Source organism: Stenella coeruleoalba (genome assembly GCF_951394435.1).
Source record: "Stenella coeruleoalba genome assembly, chromosome: X".
Lineage (NCBI taxonomy): Eukaryota > Metazoa > Chordata > Mammalia > Artiodactyla > Delphinidae > Stenella > Stenella coeruleoalba.
Genome location: NC_137152.1, coordinates 90,401,360 through 90,423,556, shown reverse-complemented (window position 1 = coordinate 90,423,556; position 22,197 = coordinate 90,401,360). Strand labels below are relative to the sequence as shown.

Sequence of the window (22,197 nt, the reverse complement as noted above, 5' to 3'; positions counted from 1 at the left end):
AGAGGACTTTTGTGGTCCCTTTCGGACCTCAGAATATCTGGCCAACAATTTGAATCTGAAGAACCATACGTTCCTTGGTAGATGCATTCTCTAAGGTGTGGCCATGCTTCTACCTGTGTAGACGTGGAAAGCAACTCTTCTCTGGGTAAAATGTGGATGCTGAATTTTGATTACTTCTCCTTCTCCAAGCCCTATTTCTCTCCTCACACCACCCCCAGGGGTGAGGATAGAGACCCCCGATTGTGGTGAAAGTGGCCGCTACGTCATGCCGGGGCAGAGTTAAGTCTTCTGTATTCACTTTGCTCTGCAAACTCCCAATTGCTTTGACGTCCGATTTTGCCCCAAGTAGAATACAAGGGGGAAACTGGGGAAAAGGAGAAACCAGCCAGGAACAACACTCTCGGGGGCCCTGTTCTTTCCCTCTCTTCCCCTTAAATGCCGTCCCCTGCCCTTCCACTCACCGCAGTGGAAAGCAGGTTGTAAACCACAGACCGGATTTCCTCTTATCAGATCATAATTCTCTTGAGTAAACTGAGGCAGATTTCATTTTTAAGAGCAAAATCTGGTTTCTACTCTAGGGCTGACCCACAGGCAAAGAACAAGTGATTTTCCTCTTAAGACTTTGTCCAGCTTCCCAAACTTTCTAGTCCGGTGAGTAGCAAAAGCTCCCTCTCCTAACTGTGGCCTCGTGTTCCACGTGGCAGGCTCCCTCAACTTTCCCTGGCAACTCCTAACTCACCACACCCTGGAGCCACCCCTCCCACTAGCTTTGGTTCACACGGCCTTCTTCATTCTCTCTGGATGAAGGATCCCCACTCAAACAGTACTTCTTAAGACCATTGTCTCAATACAAAACTCCACACTCTTTTTCACCCAACCACCCATAATACTAGCCCTCAGGACACAAGGTCCCCCTTCTTAAATGTGCATGTTCCCTTTGTTAGCTGGAGGCCTTCTTTGGTTGATACTCAAAACCCCAGCTTTGCTTCTGTTTACTGACTTTCCTATATGTGGTCTTTAACCTAAAGGCTCTCTTGTCTTCACAGCTGGGTACAGTAAGATAGCAAAGAAGGAACATTCCCTTCTCCACTCTCCTATACCCTGACAGGGCAAGTTGTTGATGACAAACCCAAGACAAATTTCTGAGTTTCCAAAAGTTTTCTGAGACTTAACTGATTGAACCCTGAGATGTGAAGTGTTTGGATTCTCCCATGCTCATCAAACCATGGAAATAAAGAACCTTTTCAATATCTACCACGGCAATGAATTCTAGGCAGAATGCCTCCAAGTTAGGTATCATGTTTGCTTTGGAGGGTTTTCCTCATTTGAGCTAAAAAAAAAAAATCCCTTCTTTAAGAAGGCAGTGAGCAAAAGAAGCAGTGTGGTGTGATAGAAAGCGGTACACTAAATCGGGTGTTAACACAGACCAGGCTTTGAGTCTGCTCCACCATTTTCTAGCTGCCCCTTGTCTGAGCTGCCGTTTCTGGAGATACAAAATGAAGGGCACAGATAACATCTACAGAACGTGGCTGCCATGAAGAGAACATGAGCTGAAATGCACCCTTCAAACAATCAATTGCTACATAAACATTCATTTTCTACATAAGACATTCATCCATTCCACAAATATTTCCTGAACAGTGGCTGGGTACCTAGCTCTGTGCCAGGCAGTGCACTTATGGAGCCCTTTCTGCTTATTCGAAACACCTGTACACTAACCATCTCATTAGGGAGAGCCACAGTGTAAGGAGGGCAAGATAAATAACCCCACTCCCCTGTTGAGAAAATTGAGGCCCAAAGAGACCAAGGTCACAGCAAATGGAATATAGTTTTCTGCTACCTAGTCAGAAATCGGGGGCAATTCTACTCTGCAAGTCCGACGGGGCGTGGGACTGCAATTGTGCTCTAACGAATGCCTGTCAAAGTTGAGGCTATTGCTCGCTATTCCTTATTTTCTGTGTGCCCCCAAAATGCGTGTGCCCTCACCCGAAAAGCTTGAATTATCTGCCCCAGCTGTACATTCTGTCTCTGATAAAGTCGACTGGAATCATACCGGTTTTGAAAATCAAACTTGATTTTCTTCTCAATTGATGCTGTTTCTATCTGTAGACAGGCCTCTTTATATAATAGGGATTCCCTTTGCAGGCTCCTTGCCTGCCTCTCCATTTGACTAGGTAACAAGGTAGACTGGCAGCAGCAGCGGGCCTTCCCAAGAACAGGAAATGCTCACTTATCCAAAATGTTCAGGAACTAGGAGGCTCTGGGAAACTAAATATCCTAATTGTCCCAGACGATCCCCCATTTGCAGTCCCCGGCCTCTGGCAATCCACCCAACCTTCCAGGAAAAGCAAGAGGCACAGTAGGATTTGTTGTAAGTTTGAGCACATGTAAAAATTGGGGTCCATTTGTAAAAGGCCCCAGAAAGGAGCCTGGGCATACATTCAGATTGGCTCTGATGCTGCTTAATGGAAAACTATTACTGATACTGTCCACGACTTCAAACACAGTGAAATACACGTTAATATTTAAAACCCGTGGACAGACTTAAATCTGATGACTGAAAGCATTTCAGTACTTGCAGTTTCCTGTAGCCTTCCATTTGAAAAACAATTGCCAATAAACAAGGCTATGGAAAAACTGGTTATTTTCAGCTTCTTATTCCTTGGATTCAGAGAAAGGGTAAGTTTGTTTACATATATTGTAGGTTGCAAATAACATCGAATTAAATTTTTTTATGGTTTTCAAATGGGGAGACTTCTTTACCGGTAAGGCATTTCAATGTAATACTAAAGGAACAGGAAGTAAGATAGTAGACAGGTCTGATTAATATTACACTTTTTATAAACTAGCAACTGCCTCATTATTAACTGAGTTTTGAGCCGTGTTACCTACACAGATATTCTTTAAAGTGCTAATTAATTAGCCTTTTTTTAAATTTCATCCATTTTTTAGCAGACACTCTGACCTTAGCCAGATTTTTTGTTTCAACCCTCATGTAATCATAGAATATAGACACCGTTATCCTTAAAATATATTTTTGATACACTTGGTGCATATAGATTTTACAGCCCGCTTCTATTTACCATTGACTGTCATCAGAAGATCATTAAAATCATTACAAATCTATCTTTGTGAATCAAGCAAAGTCATTGCAAACCCTATTATCACCCCAAAGCTGTTTAAAATCAAATTTACCTTTCAAATTATCCTCATAAAAACCAGTTGTCGGGGCATTTGAGTGTGGGCCACTCTGATAGACATTGCCTGAAGAGCCACTATATTAATTCTCTGTATAGCCATGTGAGAGTTGTTTCGTTGTGTTTTTTTTTTTAAGAAAAGAAAGCAACAGTGTATTGACATGGGATAAGAATCCACCTAATTGGTGTAACTGAATTTCGGAGTCTGCCTTTTATAGTGGGCCGATGATTGCACACTACACTTTGAAGAAGACAGACACATACAATCTTTCTATCTTTCCTTGTCTTCGGAGGCCATCTGCTGAGCTCTGTTTCTTGCATTAGTCTTCCTGGCCAGTAATAAAAACGCAAACCTCTTTAATGATAAAAGGGAAGGAATTGTGTAAAAGAGCTTGTTAGAAGTGAAAGGGGCTGCTTCTCTCCTCAAGCACAAAGTGTGTGGCCCTTCAGGGCACCGAATTATTCTGAATGTAGTAAAGCGATTATCCCCCTTTCTCTTCAAATTCAGAATTTTTCTGTGCTTGAACTCCTCCCTGCCAGTGGAAGATGGAAGATTGCCCTTTAAATTATAATGACTCACGTTTAACTAGCAATCTTAACGTTTATTATCTATTTTTCCAATAAGATTGTTAAGGCCCATATTACCCCATTTGGCAGATGAGGAAACTGAGACCCAGAAATGGTTTAGATGCCTTATCCCAACCCCCAAACGATTTGCTGCAGACTCTGGGCCCTTCTTTCCCTGAAAATGGTGACTTTTCCTTTAAAGCTAAAACTGAGGTGCCCAGCTCTGGGAATAAATCACTGGGATGACAACTGTTTGTCTAATCTCAGGGAATCTTTAAAAGACTTGAGAACTTCTTCCTTCAATAACAACAATTTTCTCATTCTAGACATAGTTTGACATTATGGGTCCTCCTCTGAAGCTCTTCAAAAACCAGAAGTACCAGGAACTGAAGCAGGAATGCATCAGGGATGGTAGACTTTTCTGTGATCCAACCTTTTTGCCTGAGAATGATTCACTTTTCTACAACCGACTGCTTCCTGGGAAGGTGGTGTGGAAACGTCCCCAGGTAACTTTGTTGTTTCAATTTCTGTTTCCCTCTTGATCTCTTTCATCATAAGTCTACTTGGTCCACTACTTCACTCACACAGCCCACTGCGTATAGACCCGTTTAGCAGACAACTTTATTTATTTTTTTATAGCATAATATCCTTTTTATATTTTTAGAGCACAGCAAAATTAAAGAGGAAGGTATAGAGATTTCCCATGTATTCCCTGCCCCCAGACATACAGAGCCTCTCCCATTATCAAATGCCCCCTCTCAGCGTGGTACCTCTGTTACAACTGGTGAATTTACACTGACACATCATAATCACACAAAGTTCAGAATTTACATTAGAGTTCACTCCTAGTGTTGTACATTCTATGGGTTTGGACAAATGTATAATGACATATAACCATAATTATAGTATCCGAATATTTTCACTGCCCTAAGAATTCCCAGCAGACAGCTCTAAAATGGGAAGTTTTATGGATTTTTGCTTCTGGCTCTAACTTGAGGAATCTTGAATTTTAGTCACATTTTATCAGATTTAGTAATTTAGAAAGAACAAAAAAGAGATATACCATGCTTGTTTTCTTTTGGAAGTTCATTTGAGTAAATACGGTAACTCAGAAAGCAACTATACTCTTGTTTCTTTACTGAGTTACCTATGACAGCAACTTCAAGATAATCTCAGACCATTGAAGAGAAAGACTTATATGGTGAGCATAAATGAAGTAAACTCAACAAGATGGAGTTTGAATTGGGGGAGGGAGACTTCTTTGCTGCTCTTTGGATACCATCGTCTGTATTCTCCCACAATTAGCAAAGTGGGATCCAAGTAGGATCGTATATCTTTCACCGCCTATTCATAGTTACTATGGTTCTCTGTGGAACGTCTGTATGTTGTGTCTCTAAAGCAAGTCTCAGAAGCCCTTTACAAGTCCTATATGAGTGGGAGGTCAATGTACAAAATGATAGGATGTTGGAATCTGGAGAATAAACAGTAATCTGGTTATATCTAAAGGGTATGACTAGATAGAAGGATATTCAACCTGGGCTCCTTCCCAAAGTGGGTGACCAGGTATATAAGCCACCAAGGGCTGTTATGAAATGCAAATTCTTGGACTTTCACCATATCCTGAAAACCTTCTGATCCTATTTCACGATGTACCTTTTTTATGCACTATTAACCATCTCAGTCAGCAACTCAAGGTTCGCTTTCTTCAATGAACAATTTCCACAGCTTGAACTCCTGAAGGGAGTTCTTACAAGAGCTACTTCGGTTTATGTAGGTTGCCACCAGGGGGTGCCAAGATACATGGGTCGCGTCAAGGCTCTTGTTTTCTATGTGACTCAGAGGGCATGTCTCCATTTTTGCCCATAAAGTGTGATAGTCGCTGAGAATATAAGTGTTGCAGAAGTTCTCTCCATCAGAAGGAAGATGACACTGCTGCTCAGTTTCTGTGCCTCCAGTCGTTGACATCCCTGTAGATCACTGACCTGCAATACAAATCTGGAAAACAAATGCATGGAGAAAATAGAAATATGCTGCTTGGAAGCTACTCTTCTGAATGGATGGTGATAATGAGGGCCGCCACTCTTTGTTGATGGTTGGCTATGAAAGAAAGGAGATCGATAGGGCAGAAGTAGCTGAAAAGAAGGCAGGGAATCGAGGGAGGTTTTCTGGGGGAGGGTGTCTTTTACAAATAGGACAGACTTGAACATATGTATAGGCTAAGGAGGAAATAGTAAAGGAGAGGTTAAAGACACAGAAGAAAGAAGGAATAATGGATGGGGGTGAGGTCCTGGACGAGGTGGCAGGAGATCTGACGGGCAGTAAAATCGCAAGCCAACATGAAGCCATTCTCCTGACGTGAACCAAGCCGACAGTGCTTCCTGTATTGGCCCGGCTTTAGACACATCCTCCCTCCCCCATCTTGGCTCCGTCCTTTGTCCTTTGCCTTCATCTTCCAAATTCTGTGGATTGAGTCCTAGATGAATTAGCAGGGAAGGAAAAAAACTTAGTAACCACTGCAATAATCCATCTTGCCTCTGAGGCAAGCGATACCCCTTCCAAGGTGAGGGAGTGTCAGAAAGAGAGAGTGAATGGGGTAGAACAAGGCAGAAGCATTTAGGGCATGCCTACGATGGGCCCAGATACTGTGTTTGGAGTTTTCTATACATTTTTTCATTTCATCCTAATTTGCTATAGCTTAGTAAGGTAGGTATCTTTAAAAACCACTTTGATGTAATTCTTTTATCCTGGTGTGAAAAATAAAGGTAGATACTATGTTCATTTTATTGATGAGGAAACTGTGTCTCAGAGGGAAGGTAAGAATTTTCCCAGGGTCAGACTACTAACAAGCTGGGATTTGAATCCAGGTTTGACTCCAAAGCCTGTATTAGTTTTTACTCTACCATGCTGCCATGTCAGGGAGATAGATTTGCTTGTGTCTCTTTTGGTAAAATAGGTAGCTTCCCTCCAGTAAGTTCTCACATTCCCCCTCACTGCGTTGATGCTGTATTGATGCACCCATTAATTGATCCAGACTCTCCCTTTTGAGAGCATACTCTGAGCTTAGTCTTAATTAGGCCCAAAGAGAGAGTCAGTTGAGAAGCATTCATCGAGCGCTTACTCTATGCCAGCCTCTGTGCAAGATACAGACGAGGCCTGGGGTGAGGGATTCCCATTCCAGCTGACGAGATGGATATCGAGCTATCGAAGAGTTAAATAAGAAATTACTGCTCCACAGAGGAAATGCTATTTTCAGGCATATAGCCAGTAAACCATAGAGGGTTTTGAAGAAAAGGAGATCATGGTGGATTGGAGCAGTTGGGGTGGGGGACTCTTGTGGGGAGTAGGGGGAAAAACAAGGTTCCGGACCACCATCTGAGTCTCTTCTAAAAGCCGGAGATTCCTCTCCAGCCAGAGTGGAGGCCAAGCCTAGGGGCAAGAACCACGTCAAAGTTCTCTGGCCTCCCATCAGGAAAGCCAAGAGACGGCCTCTCTAAATTGGCTCAGGAAGACCAGATGGGTCGTTGGACTCACCTGCCTCATTGGCAAGGTTGAGATCCTCATCTGCGGGGAAGCTTACAGACATCTTGCCCCTTGGCATGCCACCTCGCCCCCTACTCAAACAGGGTTCGTTTCTGAAGTCTCTAAAATGGAAGAAGCACGATTAACCAGATATTTTCTGTCTCTTTCCCTCCTGGTTGCAAAGCCTCCGTGTCTGTAAACACCACTAATCAAACCAACCAACTGCGGTCCAGCGCCACCATCCCAGGGCAGGATCGAGCTCCCCTCTTCCCACTTGCCACTTCCCTGCTGCACCCTAAGGAGCCGCTTTAGATAGGCAGGGATTATGAGAGTGTTTTGCAATTGTTCGGTGCCACTTCATCTGCCCATACCTTTCAGAGGAAGATCCTTCCCCTTAACACCTCCATTGGTCCAAGGACCCCAGCTACTGGCCTAGCTTCCTGGGTACACAGCTATATTGCCTGATACCTGTCCTCCTGGACCTTCAACATATAAAGTCTTAGCAGATTCTAAGAGCTGAGTTCCCCTGAGTTACAGTGTGATCCTAAGACGGCAGGTAGGATTTTTAGGCTGAAATCTAGCCACCGAATTCCCACAGAAAATCTCTTCTCCAGCGACTCTCCCCTCCTACCCGCCTCTGGCTTTTTTCCTGACTGAGTCGTACCCAGCTACAATCGTGTCTTCGAGTCAGACACAGCTCTTCTCCTGCTAAAATGGAGCAAGGCCTTTCGGGGATTGCACGGCCAGCTGTGGAGGAAGCCAGGGCACCTGCACAAGATCTGGCAGCTCTCCTGGTCAAGTTCTGAGTTCAGCCTCCACTACCATGGCCCTTGCCCAGGTCTTTTCACTACCTTGGGTGAGAAGAGGCCGATGAGGTTCTGGATTAAAGCAAAGGTGGGAGGAATGGGAGGGATCGGTTGAGAGGGGACATTAGAAGCAGAGAGAGATTGCATATGAGGGACCCCGTTAAAGGAGGAAATATTTCTCTCTTTGTGCTAATAGAAATTTCCAGCACCCAGCTGAATGGGACACCTCTGTAGAGTAGTTTTGGCCTAGACTGTTCATGAATTTCTTTTTCTTCCCAGAGATCATGTGCCTCCACGTGAATGGTCCTAAGTGTTTTTCTCTGTTGACACAATCGAAAAGAGTTGAATAGGCCAATACTCTTGCCATCTGTCCTATTTATTTTAGATTCTGAATTTAAAAAACGCTAGCAGCTTTATCGAAGTACAATTTATACACCATAAAATTCAGCTGCTTTAAGTATACAAAGCAATGATTTTTTAAAATAAATTTACCGAGTTGTGCAAACATCCCCACAATCCAGTTTTAGACCAGTTGCATCATCCCAATACAACCCCTTGTACACATTTGCAGGGAGTAAACCCCTCCTCCCCCCAGTCGCAGGCAACCAGTAATGTACTTTCGGTTTCTGTCTAGATTCGCTTATTCTGGACATTTCACTTAAAATGGAATCATAAAAGTAACTGGCTTCTTTAGGTTAGCATGATTTTCAAGGACCATCCATGTGGCAGCATGTATGTTTCTTTTTATCGCTGAACTGTATTCCATTGCACAGATATATACATTTTTCCCAATAAAGCAGTTTGGGATTTACACCTGGAGTCCCCTTGCAGAAGTCTGAAGGTTTAAAGAAGAAGATAATTCTGTAGTGACTTGCTTGTCCAGTTTGGAAGTGGAAGTTGGGCTTAAGATATTATTCTATGGTTCCATATTGAGTTTTCCTTGGAGGGGTTAGGAAGGAAGAGAATGTTTTACCAATGACAAGATCGTCATGCAGAAGCAAAACTCCCCAGCAAGTAAAGTTGACTCCCTGTGCGGGTGGTTCAACATCGGTCCCTGAGCCGAGGTCCACCTATAAATGCCGTGTCTGGAGATGGTACGATTTTCTAAGGATAAGATAATGGTTGCTTGGACTAGCTGTTAAAGCCCTCAGGCCCTGGATGGCAGCCCTGGGCCTTCTGGGACGACTTAGAGCCTTGGACTTAGTCCTAATGTACCTACTGCAGGGCTGGCCTCACTTGTAAGTGTCCACACTGTCCTCATCCCCATGGGACTGCTAGACTGCCCATAGCACTTTTGAAATACCTCCACTCTTCCGGCTGCTGGTTTTCTAGGCAGCCTTTCATTTTACTGTGGTTCTTGAGGTTTACCCTGGACCTCAATGTTTATTGTCAGCAAATTTCACCTGTGTAAAAAAAAAAATTGCTAAATATGTGGATGTGGTAGGTGCGAAGAGAGCCACATAGAGTGACATGCATGGGGCTCCAAGGCTTATAACTGTATGCCTCCCTCCCCCCACCCAGAGGTCTCTGGGAAAGGAGATGAGGTAAGGACAATAGGAGGATCTCTCAATGCTCAGCTAAGAGAACATACTTCCTAGAGATGCTGCTTTGCTTGTATCAGTAGAAGGCTTTGGCTCAGGGATAGGGGTCTGCAGAGACCATTCCTGGATTTACTCTTGGTGCTTGACTTCCTAGTTGTGTGTTTTCCCCCAAGAAATTATTTTGCCTTGACAAACAGCCCAGTTTAAGGATCACATCGACTAGGCCAACACAGCTGGGAACCATTAGAGGTTCAGCAATCTTCCCTACCTCTCAAGCCACCCAAATATGTGACTATGTGAGGTGTGACTTCTCCTCCAACTCCACTCCCTACCATTTCAGCAGAGCTTGGGCTGAAATGTCCCATCTGCACTCTGCATCCCAGCTTTGACTTACAGGAAAATGTCTCCAGCCTTGCTTCCTCACCCCTGCAGGAATTATAGCCAGTTGTCTAAATCTAGGGGAAAATTCAATAAATATCCATTTCATTGTTTTCAAATTTGTCACCAAAAAGTCCATTTGGCTGTTAGATTTGCATTGGCTCATTACCCGTTGCCCTTTCTACCTCCTTAGCTATTTCTAGTCTTTCACTTCCTTAAAGAGGTAAAAAAAAAATGTGGCTTAATAAAAATGTTCTCCCGTGCTTCACATCACGGTGCTGACATACATAAGAGTTTGATTCATATTTAGTGGATGAAACTGAGGAGATTAAAGCACATTGGTGATATCTAGCCTAGAACCAAAAGCTAAGACATGAGTTAAGCCAGTCTTCCAGAATGATGGAGAGCTTTTAGGTGAGCATTAAGCAAAGAGACATAAAACACTGGGATGGATGACTGAGACAATGAGTTGCATCTCCACCCCTGAAGAGCTTCACGTATTATCCTTTGCATGGTGACCATTGATCAACTTAAAGGCAAAAGGATGAACCAGCTGATGTCTAGAGGTTCCTTCTGTAACTGAAGAACCTAAAACTTTAGTCCTAGGTCTACTAACTAGCTAAATGACAGGAGAGGCAAGTTACTGCCCTTCTCTGTGCCTGTTTCCTCATTTGTGAAATAAACAGGTTGACAAAATAGTCTCTAAATTCCTTCCAGGTTTGACAGTCTATGGACTGTTAACTCATTTTTAAAAACACATTGTTAAATAGCCATCTATCATGTATGAAGAGTGGTGAAGTAAAACTGGGGCATGGGCCAGTTTATGAGAGGAAATGGAAAATAAGGTGTTTTTTTTGCCCAAATGTATATTCTCCCATGATTACACACAACTTTACACACACACACACACACACACACACACACACACACACACACACACTATATATATATATATATATATATATATATATATATAAAATCACATTCACGTTAGTCGACAGGAGAATAATTATCCAGTTCCTCAATTTGAGTTCTGTTTCCATGTCTTTTTGCTTATTTACATGATCCTTTAGGTCTTAAATAGAAGTTGACATGCCAAAAGTGTTTGCTGAGCCTAGATCCCTGCTGTGAATTAAAGCCTTGCGGAAAATCAAGACACTTATGTAACTCCAACCACTAATAACTCTACATAAAACCAGCAAATAATTTGCCTCAATAATCTAAAAACACACTTTTCCACATATCAATGTTCACTTTATTGTTTTTTCATGCTTGGAAACTATTATATGCATCATCTAAGTCCCAGAAATCACTGTATAACTTTACATCTTGCTACAAATAAAATGGTAACGCCTGACTCAGAAAGGAAAAACTGTATTTCGTCTCATCTTAGAAAGGGCAAAGAAACAATCAGAAGAGAAAGGATATCAGGACTGAATCCACCCAACACACCTGCTTTATGTTCAATAAATGAAAAAACAGGCAGCTCCCAACGCATGAAAAAATTTAGTAAGATAGAAGTCTTCTACTAAGACAAAAAAGTAATGAGACACCAGACATGCATCTAAAAAAAAAAAAAAAAAGACCAGAAAACCAAAGCTGACGGCAACCCACCTAACTCTCCTTTTGGCAAAGGAATGACCAATTAATCTTCAGTTTGGACTTGTCCTTGCCCAGAATGCCTATTCCTTTCCAGAGTTATTTTGGCTTTTAAAGAATATATGGAATGTTTCATTCTGTAGACCAGACCCTTCATCAAGGAGAATTATGTCCATTAAAAAAAAGAGGTTTGAGAACCAGAAAAATATAGCTGTCTCTATTTAATAATTTTTTAAAGGATATATGTCTAGATTTTCTTTCCATTTGAGACTAGGATTTATTTCTGCTGGGTAAGCAAAATGTCAAGGTACTGGCCAACGGCCTCCTCCACGAAGCTGTCTCCATCTACCCAAGACTTCATTGGTATTTCCTGCCTTTGAACTCTGCAAGGGCTGATACTCTGAGTCACGCAAACGTGTCTTCAATTATGTGGTGTCATGTATGTGACTATACCTCTGTCCATGACTGTCTCTCTACTCCTTACGCCTCCATCCCTCTCCCTTGTCCAACTGCTAACTCTAGTCATTCTTAAGCCTTCAGCGTGAACATTACCACCACTATTCAAATTATTTTGTCTACCACCAGGGAAATTTTGGGGATCCTTCCTTTAGGCACTGATTATACTTTGAAAATTCCTCCATTACATTGTGCTGGAATTGTATTATTTGGGCCTCATTTTCCTACTTGCAGTGGGAATGGCACAGCTAATGATATGTTGGGGAAAGACACACACATACGCCTCAAACAAATACTTGCTCCACTCTGTCCAGGTTCTGAACATCCCCTGTGGGAAAAGAGTATCTGTTGAAGTGCTCCTAGACGCGGTCTATTACCACCTGCTGTTAGTGCTGCTGCCATCTGTATTCATCCAAAGATGTGGGGAAATCTTGTTGCGTGGACACCGCTGTTGCCTTTGCTTTATGTTAGGAAAGGGCTTCATGTATAAGGTCTCCTAACTCATTTTTCTGGAGAGGGAGAAGCATTAATGTCCACCTCTCTCAGGCCTTGTCTTTTAAGTGCAATCACCCATCTGAGCACAGGCGCTTCAGAAAATCTCATCCTGACAAATAGGTTCAGAATGTAATGTGCTAATCCCTCGTTCTCTCTTTACAAACTCACTGCTGCAGTGAAAACTCTCTAAACCTCAATGATAGCTATGTCTGAGGGCTCCCACCAGCACGTCTCATCCTGTCTCAGTCGCATCCTCTCCTTCCATTTCTCCTGCCGCCTTCCCACGTGACCCTTTTTCCTGTGTCTTGATGAGCTACTGCTTTGTGTTTGTTTCCACAACCCCCCAACCTTTCCTTTCTCCTACCTGTGGAAGTCCTGGTAATCTTTCCACCTTACCTCATCTGTGAAGTCTGTCCTGCCTAGCTGGGCTCACACTGACCCGTGGGGAACACTTCCCAGGCTCTTAGAACCAACTGTTGTATCCACAGGACATCTGCGATGACCCCCGTCTGATTGTGGGCAATATCAGTAACCACCAGCTGACCCAAGGGAGACTGGGGCACAAGCCAATGGTCTCTGCGTTTTCCTGTCTGGCTGTTCAGGAGTCTCACTGGACAAAGGTACCGACCTCCCTCAGTTTCCACCTTCTTGTCTTCTTTAGTAACTTTAGGAAAAGTCAGCTCGTAACTGTCTCAGATTGTTTAATCCCTGAAGTCAGAAGTATTCATGATTGAAGGTGATTTCCCTCAATTTTATTATGAGAATTTTCACAAATACAGAAAGTTGAAAGAATTTTACAGTCAACACCCATTTACTCACCTAGATTCTACCATTAACATTTTACTCTATTTGCTTTGTCGCACATATTAGGTGATCTTTTGTCACTTGCAGTACTTTGACTCAGTAGCTCTGCATACTTGCATTCTCAGTACCTACTGGGGTAAAAAGCCACTGGGGGCCAGGAAGTCACTGACAGATGTGAACAAAAGAAAAGGTGAGAAAGGTGGAACTAGATCCTTGAAAAGGTTCTAATAAATTATAAGAGTACAAAAATCCCTTTGGCATTTAGGCAGAGTTCAAGGCAATGAAGTGTTGACCTGGGAAAAATTAGAGCATTTTCTTCAGAAAATAACAATTTTCGAAGATGAATGTGTAATTGTATTTAAAAAGGAGACTTTCCCAAATATAATTTTATTCAAGGTGTGAATAAAATCTATAGTCTATAGAATCTGCACGAACTCTCTAGGATGAACCTTTGAAAACTGAAACCACAGGGGACCTTGTGTTTTGATTGATTTTGCTTTTTAAAATGCCTTTGTTTATGTGGTTAAGTATGCAACCACGAATATGTTTGTGTAGACAGTCTCTCATGATCGAGTTTGTAGATTAACTGTGGTAAATAATTTAACCCATAACTTGCTGCCCCCAGTCACCCTGTGTGTATTCAGGGCAAGCATGGTAATACTATCCTCAGCAAAACTGAACTGGGGGAGCAAAAATTGCAGAAAAAAATGCCCTACCAGGGACTTCCTACCTAGACCCAAACCAAATGTATTTGGTGTGCTTCCTGTCGCCACATGGGATTTGTCAGAAGTCAATTGTAATCTCAATATTTGGATATGGTCTGGTGAATAACAGTTGATTGAATGTTCTTATACTTCCAGACAATTCCCAACCATAAGGAACAGGAATGGGACCCTCGAAAACTAGATAAATATGCTGGGATATTTCGCTTCCGTTTCTGGCATTTTGGAGAATGGACCGAGGTGGTGATTGATGACTTGCTGCCCACCATCAATGGAGATCTCGTTTTCTCCTTCTCCACCTCCATGAATGAGTTTTGGAATGCTCTGTTGGAAAAAGCTTATGCCAAGTAAGGAGGGGGGTTGGCCAGTCAGCGGTCAGGCTACACAAGGAAAGGAAGGTCACATTCATCCTTGGGAACTCATGCTCTCCCAGCTTAGCCTTGGGCTTTAAATTGGGTAGGATATCAATCAGATCCAAGGCATTGCTTTGCACCTGGGAATGGCCCTCCCTAATTCCAGATGAGAAAGAAATCAGCTGTCCCAGTTTCCATTAAGCCCTTACTGCTCCCAGGTGCCCTCTTCCTGCTGCTGATCTACAGATCACATGGCATTATGGCCGCAGATTCTCTCCATGTCTAATATTTACCTGTAGAAAGAAGTTTCTGCGTGGACCATCCTAGATAACATAGCCTAAACCTAGAAATGTGACTATATTCTCAAAATATCTCTCATTTTGTACCTAGAGGAAAGCTAGCCGGTAAAGGCTGGCTGGGCAAGGACTGTTTTAACTTGGGGGGACAAGATGTCCTTGACCTGGAAAAATACTTTTACAAAGATAACTTTGCATATTTGCCCCCAGGCTGCTTGGGTGTTATGAAGCCCTCGATGGTCTGACCACTACTGATATCATCGTGGACTTCACTGGCACATTGGCTGAAACTGTTGACATGCAGAAGGGAAGATACACTGAGCTCGTTGAGGAGAAGTACAAGCTGTTTGGAGAACTGTACAAAACATTTACCAAAGGAGGTCTGATCTGTTGCTCCATTGAGGTTTGTACTCACCAAAACCACTCTTCGCTCACTTCCGGCAGAGGAGACCGTGACATTTAGTGGAGAACATCACCCTTACCCTGGAGATCCAGGACAAGTCATTATGAAACTCGGAAAGCTAACGATAGGCACTGAGCCCTGGCGCAGAGGCTAAGGAGCTTTAACCTATTTTCCTTTTGTACCAGTCATCCCGCTGGAGGCCGATGTAGCATCCGAGCTGATGGAAATAGTCTCTGCTAAATGATTCCTCCTGCCTCTGCTCCTGGGTGTGGCGGTTATAGCTGTTTGCTCAAAGAATTAACCAACCCCAACCCCAACAAATTTCAATGCTCTTCACATCAATGTACTACCGTGGGTCGTTTGAATTGTTTGAGTTGTTATATTAAATTCTTTATTTCCTTTCCTTGGCTTGCTTTGTGTCAAGTTAGGCGGCAGGATCAAATTTCTATCTGCATAAGAGAACTAGTTTCAACCATACTCGGGTAAACCAGTCAAAGAAGAGGAAGAGCCAAGCCTTGGATGTCCCAATTCTTGTGCCCTTATGTGTCTTTCTTTGCTCTCAGTTTCCCAATCAGGAGGAACAAGAAGTTGAAACTGATTGGGGTCTACTGAAGGGCCATACGTACACCATGACTGATATTCGCAAGATTCGTCTTGGAGAAAGACTCGTGGAGGTCTTCAGTACGGAGAAGCTGTACATGATTCGTCTGAGGAACCCCTTGGGAAGACAAGAATGGAGTGGGCCCTGGAGTGAGATGTGAGTGGCTTTCCACTTTGATTGCTGCATCCCCAAAGCCCTATACGTTCTCCCAATCCCATCCCTCCAGACTGCTAGTGGGCTGTCAATACTTAGTGACATCTGTGGGTCCTTCTCGGACATGGGGCCTGTGACTTAGCTGGTGGTGAGACAAAACCGTCCCAGTCCTCATGTATTCTGTTCCTTTGGCATCTGCTTACTGTAGGAAGTCAATGGCAAACATAATGGCTTATCCCTTTGTTCATTTGCCTTTAGTTCTGAAGAGTGGCAGCAACTGACTGCAGCAGATCGCAAGAACCTGGGGCTTGTTATGTCTGATGATGGAGAGTTTTGGTGAGTAGAGGTTTTCTGTGCTAAAGGGAATTGGGGCTTCCACATGGAACTGCAGGGGTAGGTATTAAGTATCATCTTCATCTCTTTCCTTCCATTCAGGATGAGCCTGGAGGACTTTTGCCGCAACTTCCACGAACTGAATGTCTGCCGCAATGTGAACAACCCTATTTTTGGCCGCAAGGAGCTGGAATCGGTGGTGGGATGCTGGACTGTGGATGATGACCCGCTGATGAACCGTTCAGGAGGCTGCTATAACAACCGTGATACCTTCCTGCAGAATCCCCAGGTTTAAATCAAATTCTTTTTCTTTGCCTTCAAGTTATCAAGGCAATAGGAAGCCAGGTCTCACCTTGGAGTACTTCTTTGACATCAGTTCTCCCATTTGCAGCTATTGTGTAATATTCATCAACCAAGATGCGTAGGGATTGGCTCAGATGCCTGTAAAGCAGACTGTGTCTCTTTGTAGAGACGTGACTTGGTGACATTATCAAATCCAAGCCATCTCCTCTGGCTGCCTCTCTCCTGACCATATTGCTGGGTATGCTTTGACACTCCCTGCTTCCTTGTGATGGTCCCACATTAGAGAGAAAGGACCTGCTCCCTGACGTTTTCTCAATTCTTTTCATTTCTTTACTGCCTAATTGCTCTCTTGGGTACGCATGTACTATATGTGTCCTCTTTCTCATGCAGGTGATTCTTCTGAACCCCATCATTAGGCCTCCCTTTTCTCATCTAGAATACCAGGTCATTCTTCTCAGGATTTGAATCGCTACCCTGTCAACGATCCCGTTCCATCCATCTCCCATTACAATGCTATTCCAGATGACACATTAGAGGTCAAGCCCAGGCACTCCCCAAAGCAAAAAATCCGAACATCCAAAGCCTGAACCTATAATAACCTTGATGGTTTTATCTGCAAATGTGCTGATGAGCTAACCACAGGAGACAAGACTTCTGACTGTATTGCAGCCTTACACGAGTGTGTCTTTTCTTTCCATGAGCTTCATTGGCCAGCCACTTTGAAGGATACTAAAGCTGGTGGGCTGATTTACTTAACTCATAGTTTTCTCCATTCCTTCCACCTTAATTGCCCCTAAAGAAAAGAAAGCTCCTATTGCCACCCCCCTTCATTTACAGCCCTAGAAATGCTTTAACTATCAGGAACATATACCAAACTGGGGAAATGGGCTTTTTGGCTTCACTGTTTAAGTGTCTGTGCAGGATGAACTGACGGGGGCCTCGTGAGCGCATGTTTCTGCATCTGCTTCCTGTTTCTTTTCTTTTTCTTTTTTTTTTTTTAGACATTACAACTTTTATTATAATACACTGTTCCCTGGGTCATTAAAAAAAAAGTATCTGTTTCCTGTTTCTTGGTGGGAGGTTTGGGGGAGAGCGAGAGAAATCTGATGTCTTTTAGTCTTACTTCCCCAATGGCACCATGATTCCGCAGATGATGTTTGGGAAGTCTCTAGAAAAGGACTGCGGCATCCTTAAAATGGTGATAGCAAAGCATCAATTCACCAAGGAAATGGATCCGGCCCCTTCCACAAGTCACACATCTGGGCTGGCAATAGGAGGCTAGCCTTGGGGAATGCTGCAGTGTCAGGTTAAGTCAAGCAAGGATGCTTTCTGTCTTTGTCGATTCTCAAATTTTCCTGTGTACAGCTTTTAAAAACAAGGGGACAGTTTATAAGATTTAAAAAATTTCTATGTATTTATTTATTTTCGGCTGCGTTGGGTCTTCGTTGCTGTGTGCGGGCTTTCTCTAGCTGCGGCGAGCTGGGGCTACTCTTCTTTGTGGTGCGCGGGCTTCTCATCGCGGTGGCATCTCTTGTTGCGGAGCACGGGCTCTAGGCACGCGGGCTTCAGTAGTTGTGGCTCGCGGGCTCTAGAGCGCAGGCTCAGTAGTTGTGGCACGCGGGCCCAGTTGCTCCATGGCATGTGGGATCTTCCCAGACCAGGGCTCGAACCCGTGTCCCCTGCATTGGCAGGCGGATTCTTAACCACTGTGCCACCAGGGAAGCCCACAAGGGGACAATTTAAAAAAACCCAAGATCCTACCAAGAACTTATTAAAACAAAGCATACCCTCTTTGGCATCAAAGGCCTAGGTATGAAGTTGGCTCTCTCAACACATGCTGAATGCCATAGGGAGAAGCAAACATTAGGATCTGCATTTAGCAAGTCAATGGCGAAGCCCAGAACATGACCCAGGTCTCTGCTTCGCAAGGTAGAGTTTTCTTCCCTGACATTTGAGCTGGCTCATCTGAAACAGAAGTGCTAACTAAGCTCCTTGCTGGCCTCTTTCCCTTAGTACATCTTCACTGTGCCCGAGGATGGGCACAAGGTCATCATGTCTCTGCAGCAAAAAGACCTGCGCACTTACCGCCGCATGGGAAGACCCGACAATTACATCATCGGCTTTGAGCTCTTCAAGGTAAGAATGGGCCTTTGGAGCAGAGAGAATGATGGCAAACAGTGTCAAAATTAGGACGGCTTGGGGTTAGGGGAATTAAGGAAGGTCGAGGGATAAAGAAAGTAGAAGAGCTAGGCTCTTCAAACGCAAAAACTATGATCTGAGCGCAACGGAGCATCTCCTTCTCTTGCATTTCCAGGTGGAGATGAACCGCAAATTCCGCCTCCACCACCTGTACATCCAGGAGCGTGCGGGGACCTCCACTTACATTGACACGCGCACCGTGTTTCTGAGCAAGTACCTGAAGAAGGGCAACTACGTGCTTGTCCCAACTATGTTCCAGCATGGCCGCACCAGCGAGTTTCTCTTGAGAATCTTCTCTGAAGTGCCCGTCCAGCTCAGGTGCCGTTTCCTTGGCCAGCCCTGCCAACTCCCATTCTGTGCTTTGCCTCCAGTCCTAACCCTCTTGGCCCTCTTCCCCTAGGTGGACACTCAAAGGGACAACTTATGCAAGTCAGATTTAACTGCAGTGATGGCAGGAGAAAGATTTCTCAAAGTGGTGTGGGTTGTGAGAAGTTCCCTGCGGAGGTCAGAGCTTCAGCGCTTTGAGCTGCCATTTAAGGAGAACAGGCCTATAGCCTAAGCTTTTCCACTTATATTTTATCTTCTGTTCTCTGGCTGACTCTTCTCTTAAACAGCTGGCACTCCTCACTGCTCCTCTATTACGTTCTGAGTGCTGGGTCACCAAAGCTACCTTTTCACCCCAGCCCTGCCTACTCTGATCTTTATCTGCTGGGCCTTAAAGCAAGGGGAAAGGAAAACATACTCATAAAATATAAGCCATGTCGGAGGAGGAATGGGCTAGGTCACTTGGCATTTCGTGTTTTTCAACAACAGGGTCTGCTTTGGCGAGCCTATCTCCTCATCAAAGGGCCTTCGTCATGGATGACGTGTCTTCTTTTTGATGTTCCAGGGAGCTGACTCTGGACATGCCCAAGATGTCCTGCTGGAATCTGGCTCGTGGCTACCCCAAGGTTGTCACCCAGATCACAGTGCACAGTGCCGAGGGCCTGGAGAAGAAGTATGCCAATGAAAGTAAGAACTGCAGGGGTGTCTGGGAAAGCAAAATCAGTTTCATTTATTGCATATATGGTTAGAAAAGATGGTCACACATGATTCTCTCCAGTGGCGTTTTCCGTGTAGAAAAGTCAGAATGGCTGTCAACCGTGGTAGGAAAATGGGATATATATAAACAACAAGGGCCTACTCTATAGCACAGGGAACTATATTCAATATCCTGTGATAAACCATAATGGAAAAGAATATTTTAAAAAGAATGTATATGTGTATAACTGAATCACTTTGCTGTACAGCAGAAATTAACACCATGTTGTAAATCAACTGTACTTCAATTTAAGAAAAGAGAAAATGGGATATAAAAGTCTTGGGGCAAGGGCCTATCTAATATTCATTTCTATATCCCTATATAAAGTATAGAAAAGAAAAGGGAAATAGGAACCAAAGTCCTAGGTCATTCTAGTACCCAGGTGTGATGCTAAAAGTCCCAGAATAGACTTAGTGAAATAGTGTCTTGACTATCTAGAAAGAGGACTTTTAATCACTGTGTTAAAAATAAATGTTACTTTGTTCCAGCTGTAAACCCATATTTGGTCATCAAGTGTGGAAAGGAGGAAGTCCGTTCTCCTGTCCAAAAGAATACTGTTCATGCCATTTTTGACACCCAGGCCATTTTCTACAGAAGGACCACTGACATTCCTATTATAGTGCAGGTAAGGATGTGGACAGGGACCCTCACGTGGCTCATATTCAGTACCAGATACTGGATGATCCCAAGTGCCTCACAGATGTCTAGGATACGGAGCAAGGCTTATCCTGTTTTGTTTGTTTGTTTGTTTTGGGTTTTTTTTTTTGCGGTACGGTACGCGGGCCTCTCACTGCTGTGGCCTCTCCCGCTGCGGAACACAGGCTCTGGACGCGCAGGCTCAGCGGCCATGGCTCACGGGCCCAGCCGCTCCGCGGCATGTGGGCTCTTCCCGGACCGGGGCACGAACCCGTGTCCCCTGCATCGGCAGGCGGACTCTCAACCACTGCGCCACCAGGGAAGCCCTATCCTGGTTTTTTGTCTGTTTGTTTTGTACTGGAAGATACCTCCCACCAGGCACAATCACTGGCTTCCTCATGAATCTCCATCCTAAATCTCCTCTCCTCTGTTCTTTCATTGTGGGCAGAAGCCCGCATGCTGGCAGACACACATGTTAACACAGGTACTGTAAATCCCATGTGGGGACGTATATGCCAATTCACACGACCCTCGCCCTGCTGCTCAGAATGGAGCACTGTGGTTTGGCCATTTTTCTGACAATGCTTCTGACCAGCTGCCTTTCGGCGGCCATCTCATAGATCAAGGTTGATTCTGAACTCTGACTGGTGGCTTTTCGTCTCTCCTCTTTGAGGTACTTTCCCCTTAGCCAGAGAGGTATCAGGAAATACAGTCCCTTGGTTTTTACACAGACCTTTCAAAGCCCGGCATTAGGTTCTAGATGCCACTCGGCAAAGTCCAATGTTACAGAGGGTTGCTCATCTTCACTTTCTTGACTTGTCTCCCCAGGTCTGGAACAGACGAAAGTTCTGTGATCAGTTCTTGGGGCAGGTCACTCTGGATGCTGACCCCAGTGACTGCCGTGATCTGAAGTCCCTGTACCTGCGTAAGAAGGGTGGCCCAACTGCCAAAGTTAAACAAGGCCACATCAGCTTCAAGGTTATTTCCAGTGATGATCTCACTGAGCTCTAAGTCTCCAGCTCCAGGGAATCCTGACAGAGCTTTCCCATCCTTTTATTTTCTGTCAGATGCTAGATCTTATCTAGGATTCATAATCTTTTGAAAGAAAGAAATTCACAGTAATTAACTTTGCCTTTCTTCTGATAAGTTCCCCATACCTCCCCATCCGTAGCGTAAGCAGCTACATAACCTATATACCTCCAGCAGCTGGACAGGGGGAGGTGACAGTCCTATCTGGAGATCAGACAGATGTTGGCCAAGGAAAGATCTCTGGGGCTTCCGGGGGTGAGATTCATGCAGGACAACGACAACAGCCTGGATACCCTACCGATGTCTTAGCTGTTTTCAGGTGCCCAAAATGTCTCCCCTGTAGGGCATGTTGAGGAAGGCGGAGGGGTGATCAAGGCCAAGCAGGTCTAGCCTGACATCCCAGCTCCTGACTGAACACTACAGGTGTCCCAGCAGCCTTTTACCCAGCAGCCACAGCCTGTTTATACATCCCTAGCCCTTACCGCCGGCACCGCCATCACCACCACCACCAACCACCACCTCTGGAAAGCGTAGTCCTGCCCTGACCCAAGTCACCCCCCACAGTAGGTTTTACCTTCATGTTGAGGAAGCTTCCTAGGTGCTTAATCAAGAGCTGGAGTTCCGTGAGGCTCAGACAGTGGGAAGGGCCCGAGCTCCAGCTCCATGGAAGCCAGCTGTGTGCCACAAGAGGGAAAAGTGGAAGAAGCTGCAGTGGGAGACAAAGCC

At 44.3% G+C, this 22,197-nt stretch overlaps 1 protein-coding gene across 1 annotated transcript; it reads left to right on the top strand.

Annotated features, from left to right (window-relative positions):
• Positions 1-4,105: 4,105 nt before the first annotated feature.
• Positions 4,106-21,606, top strand: CAPN6 (calpain 6; the record flags this gene model as incomplete). Its single annotated transcript, XM_079910242.1, has 12 exons — positions 4,106-4,270; positions 13,047-13,178; positions 14,223-14,431; positions 14,944-15,136; positions 15,700-15,893; positions 16,149-16,226; positions 16,326-16,512; positions 18,540-18,662; positions 18,841-19,043; positions 19,615-19,736; positions 20,295-20,431; positions 21,271-21,606. 12 exons carry the CDS (start codon positions 4,106-4,108, stop codon positions 21,451-21,453), a joined length of 1,926 nt encoding a protein of 641 aa, XP_079766368.1. The 3' UTR covers positions 21,454-21,606.
• Between the last annotated feature and the right edge of the window lie 591 nt (positions 21,607-22,197).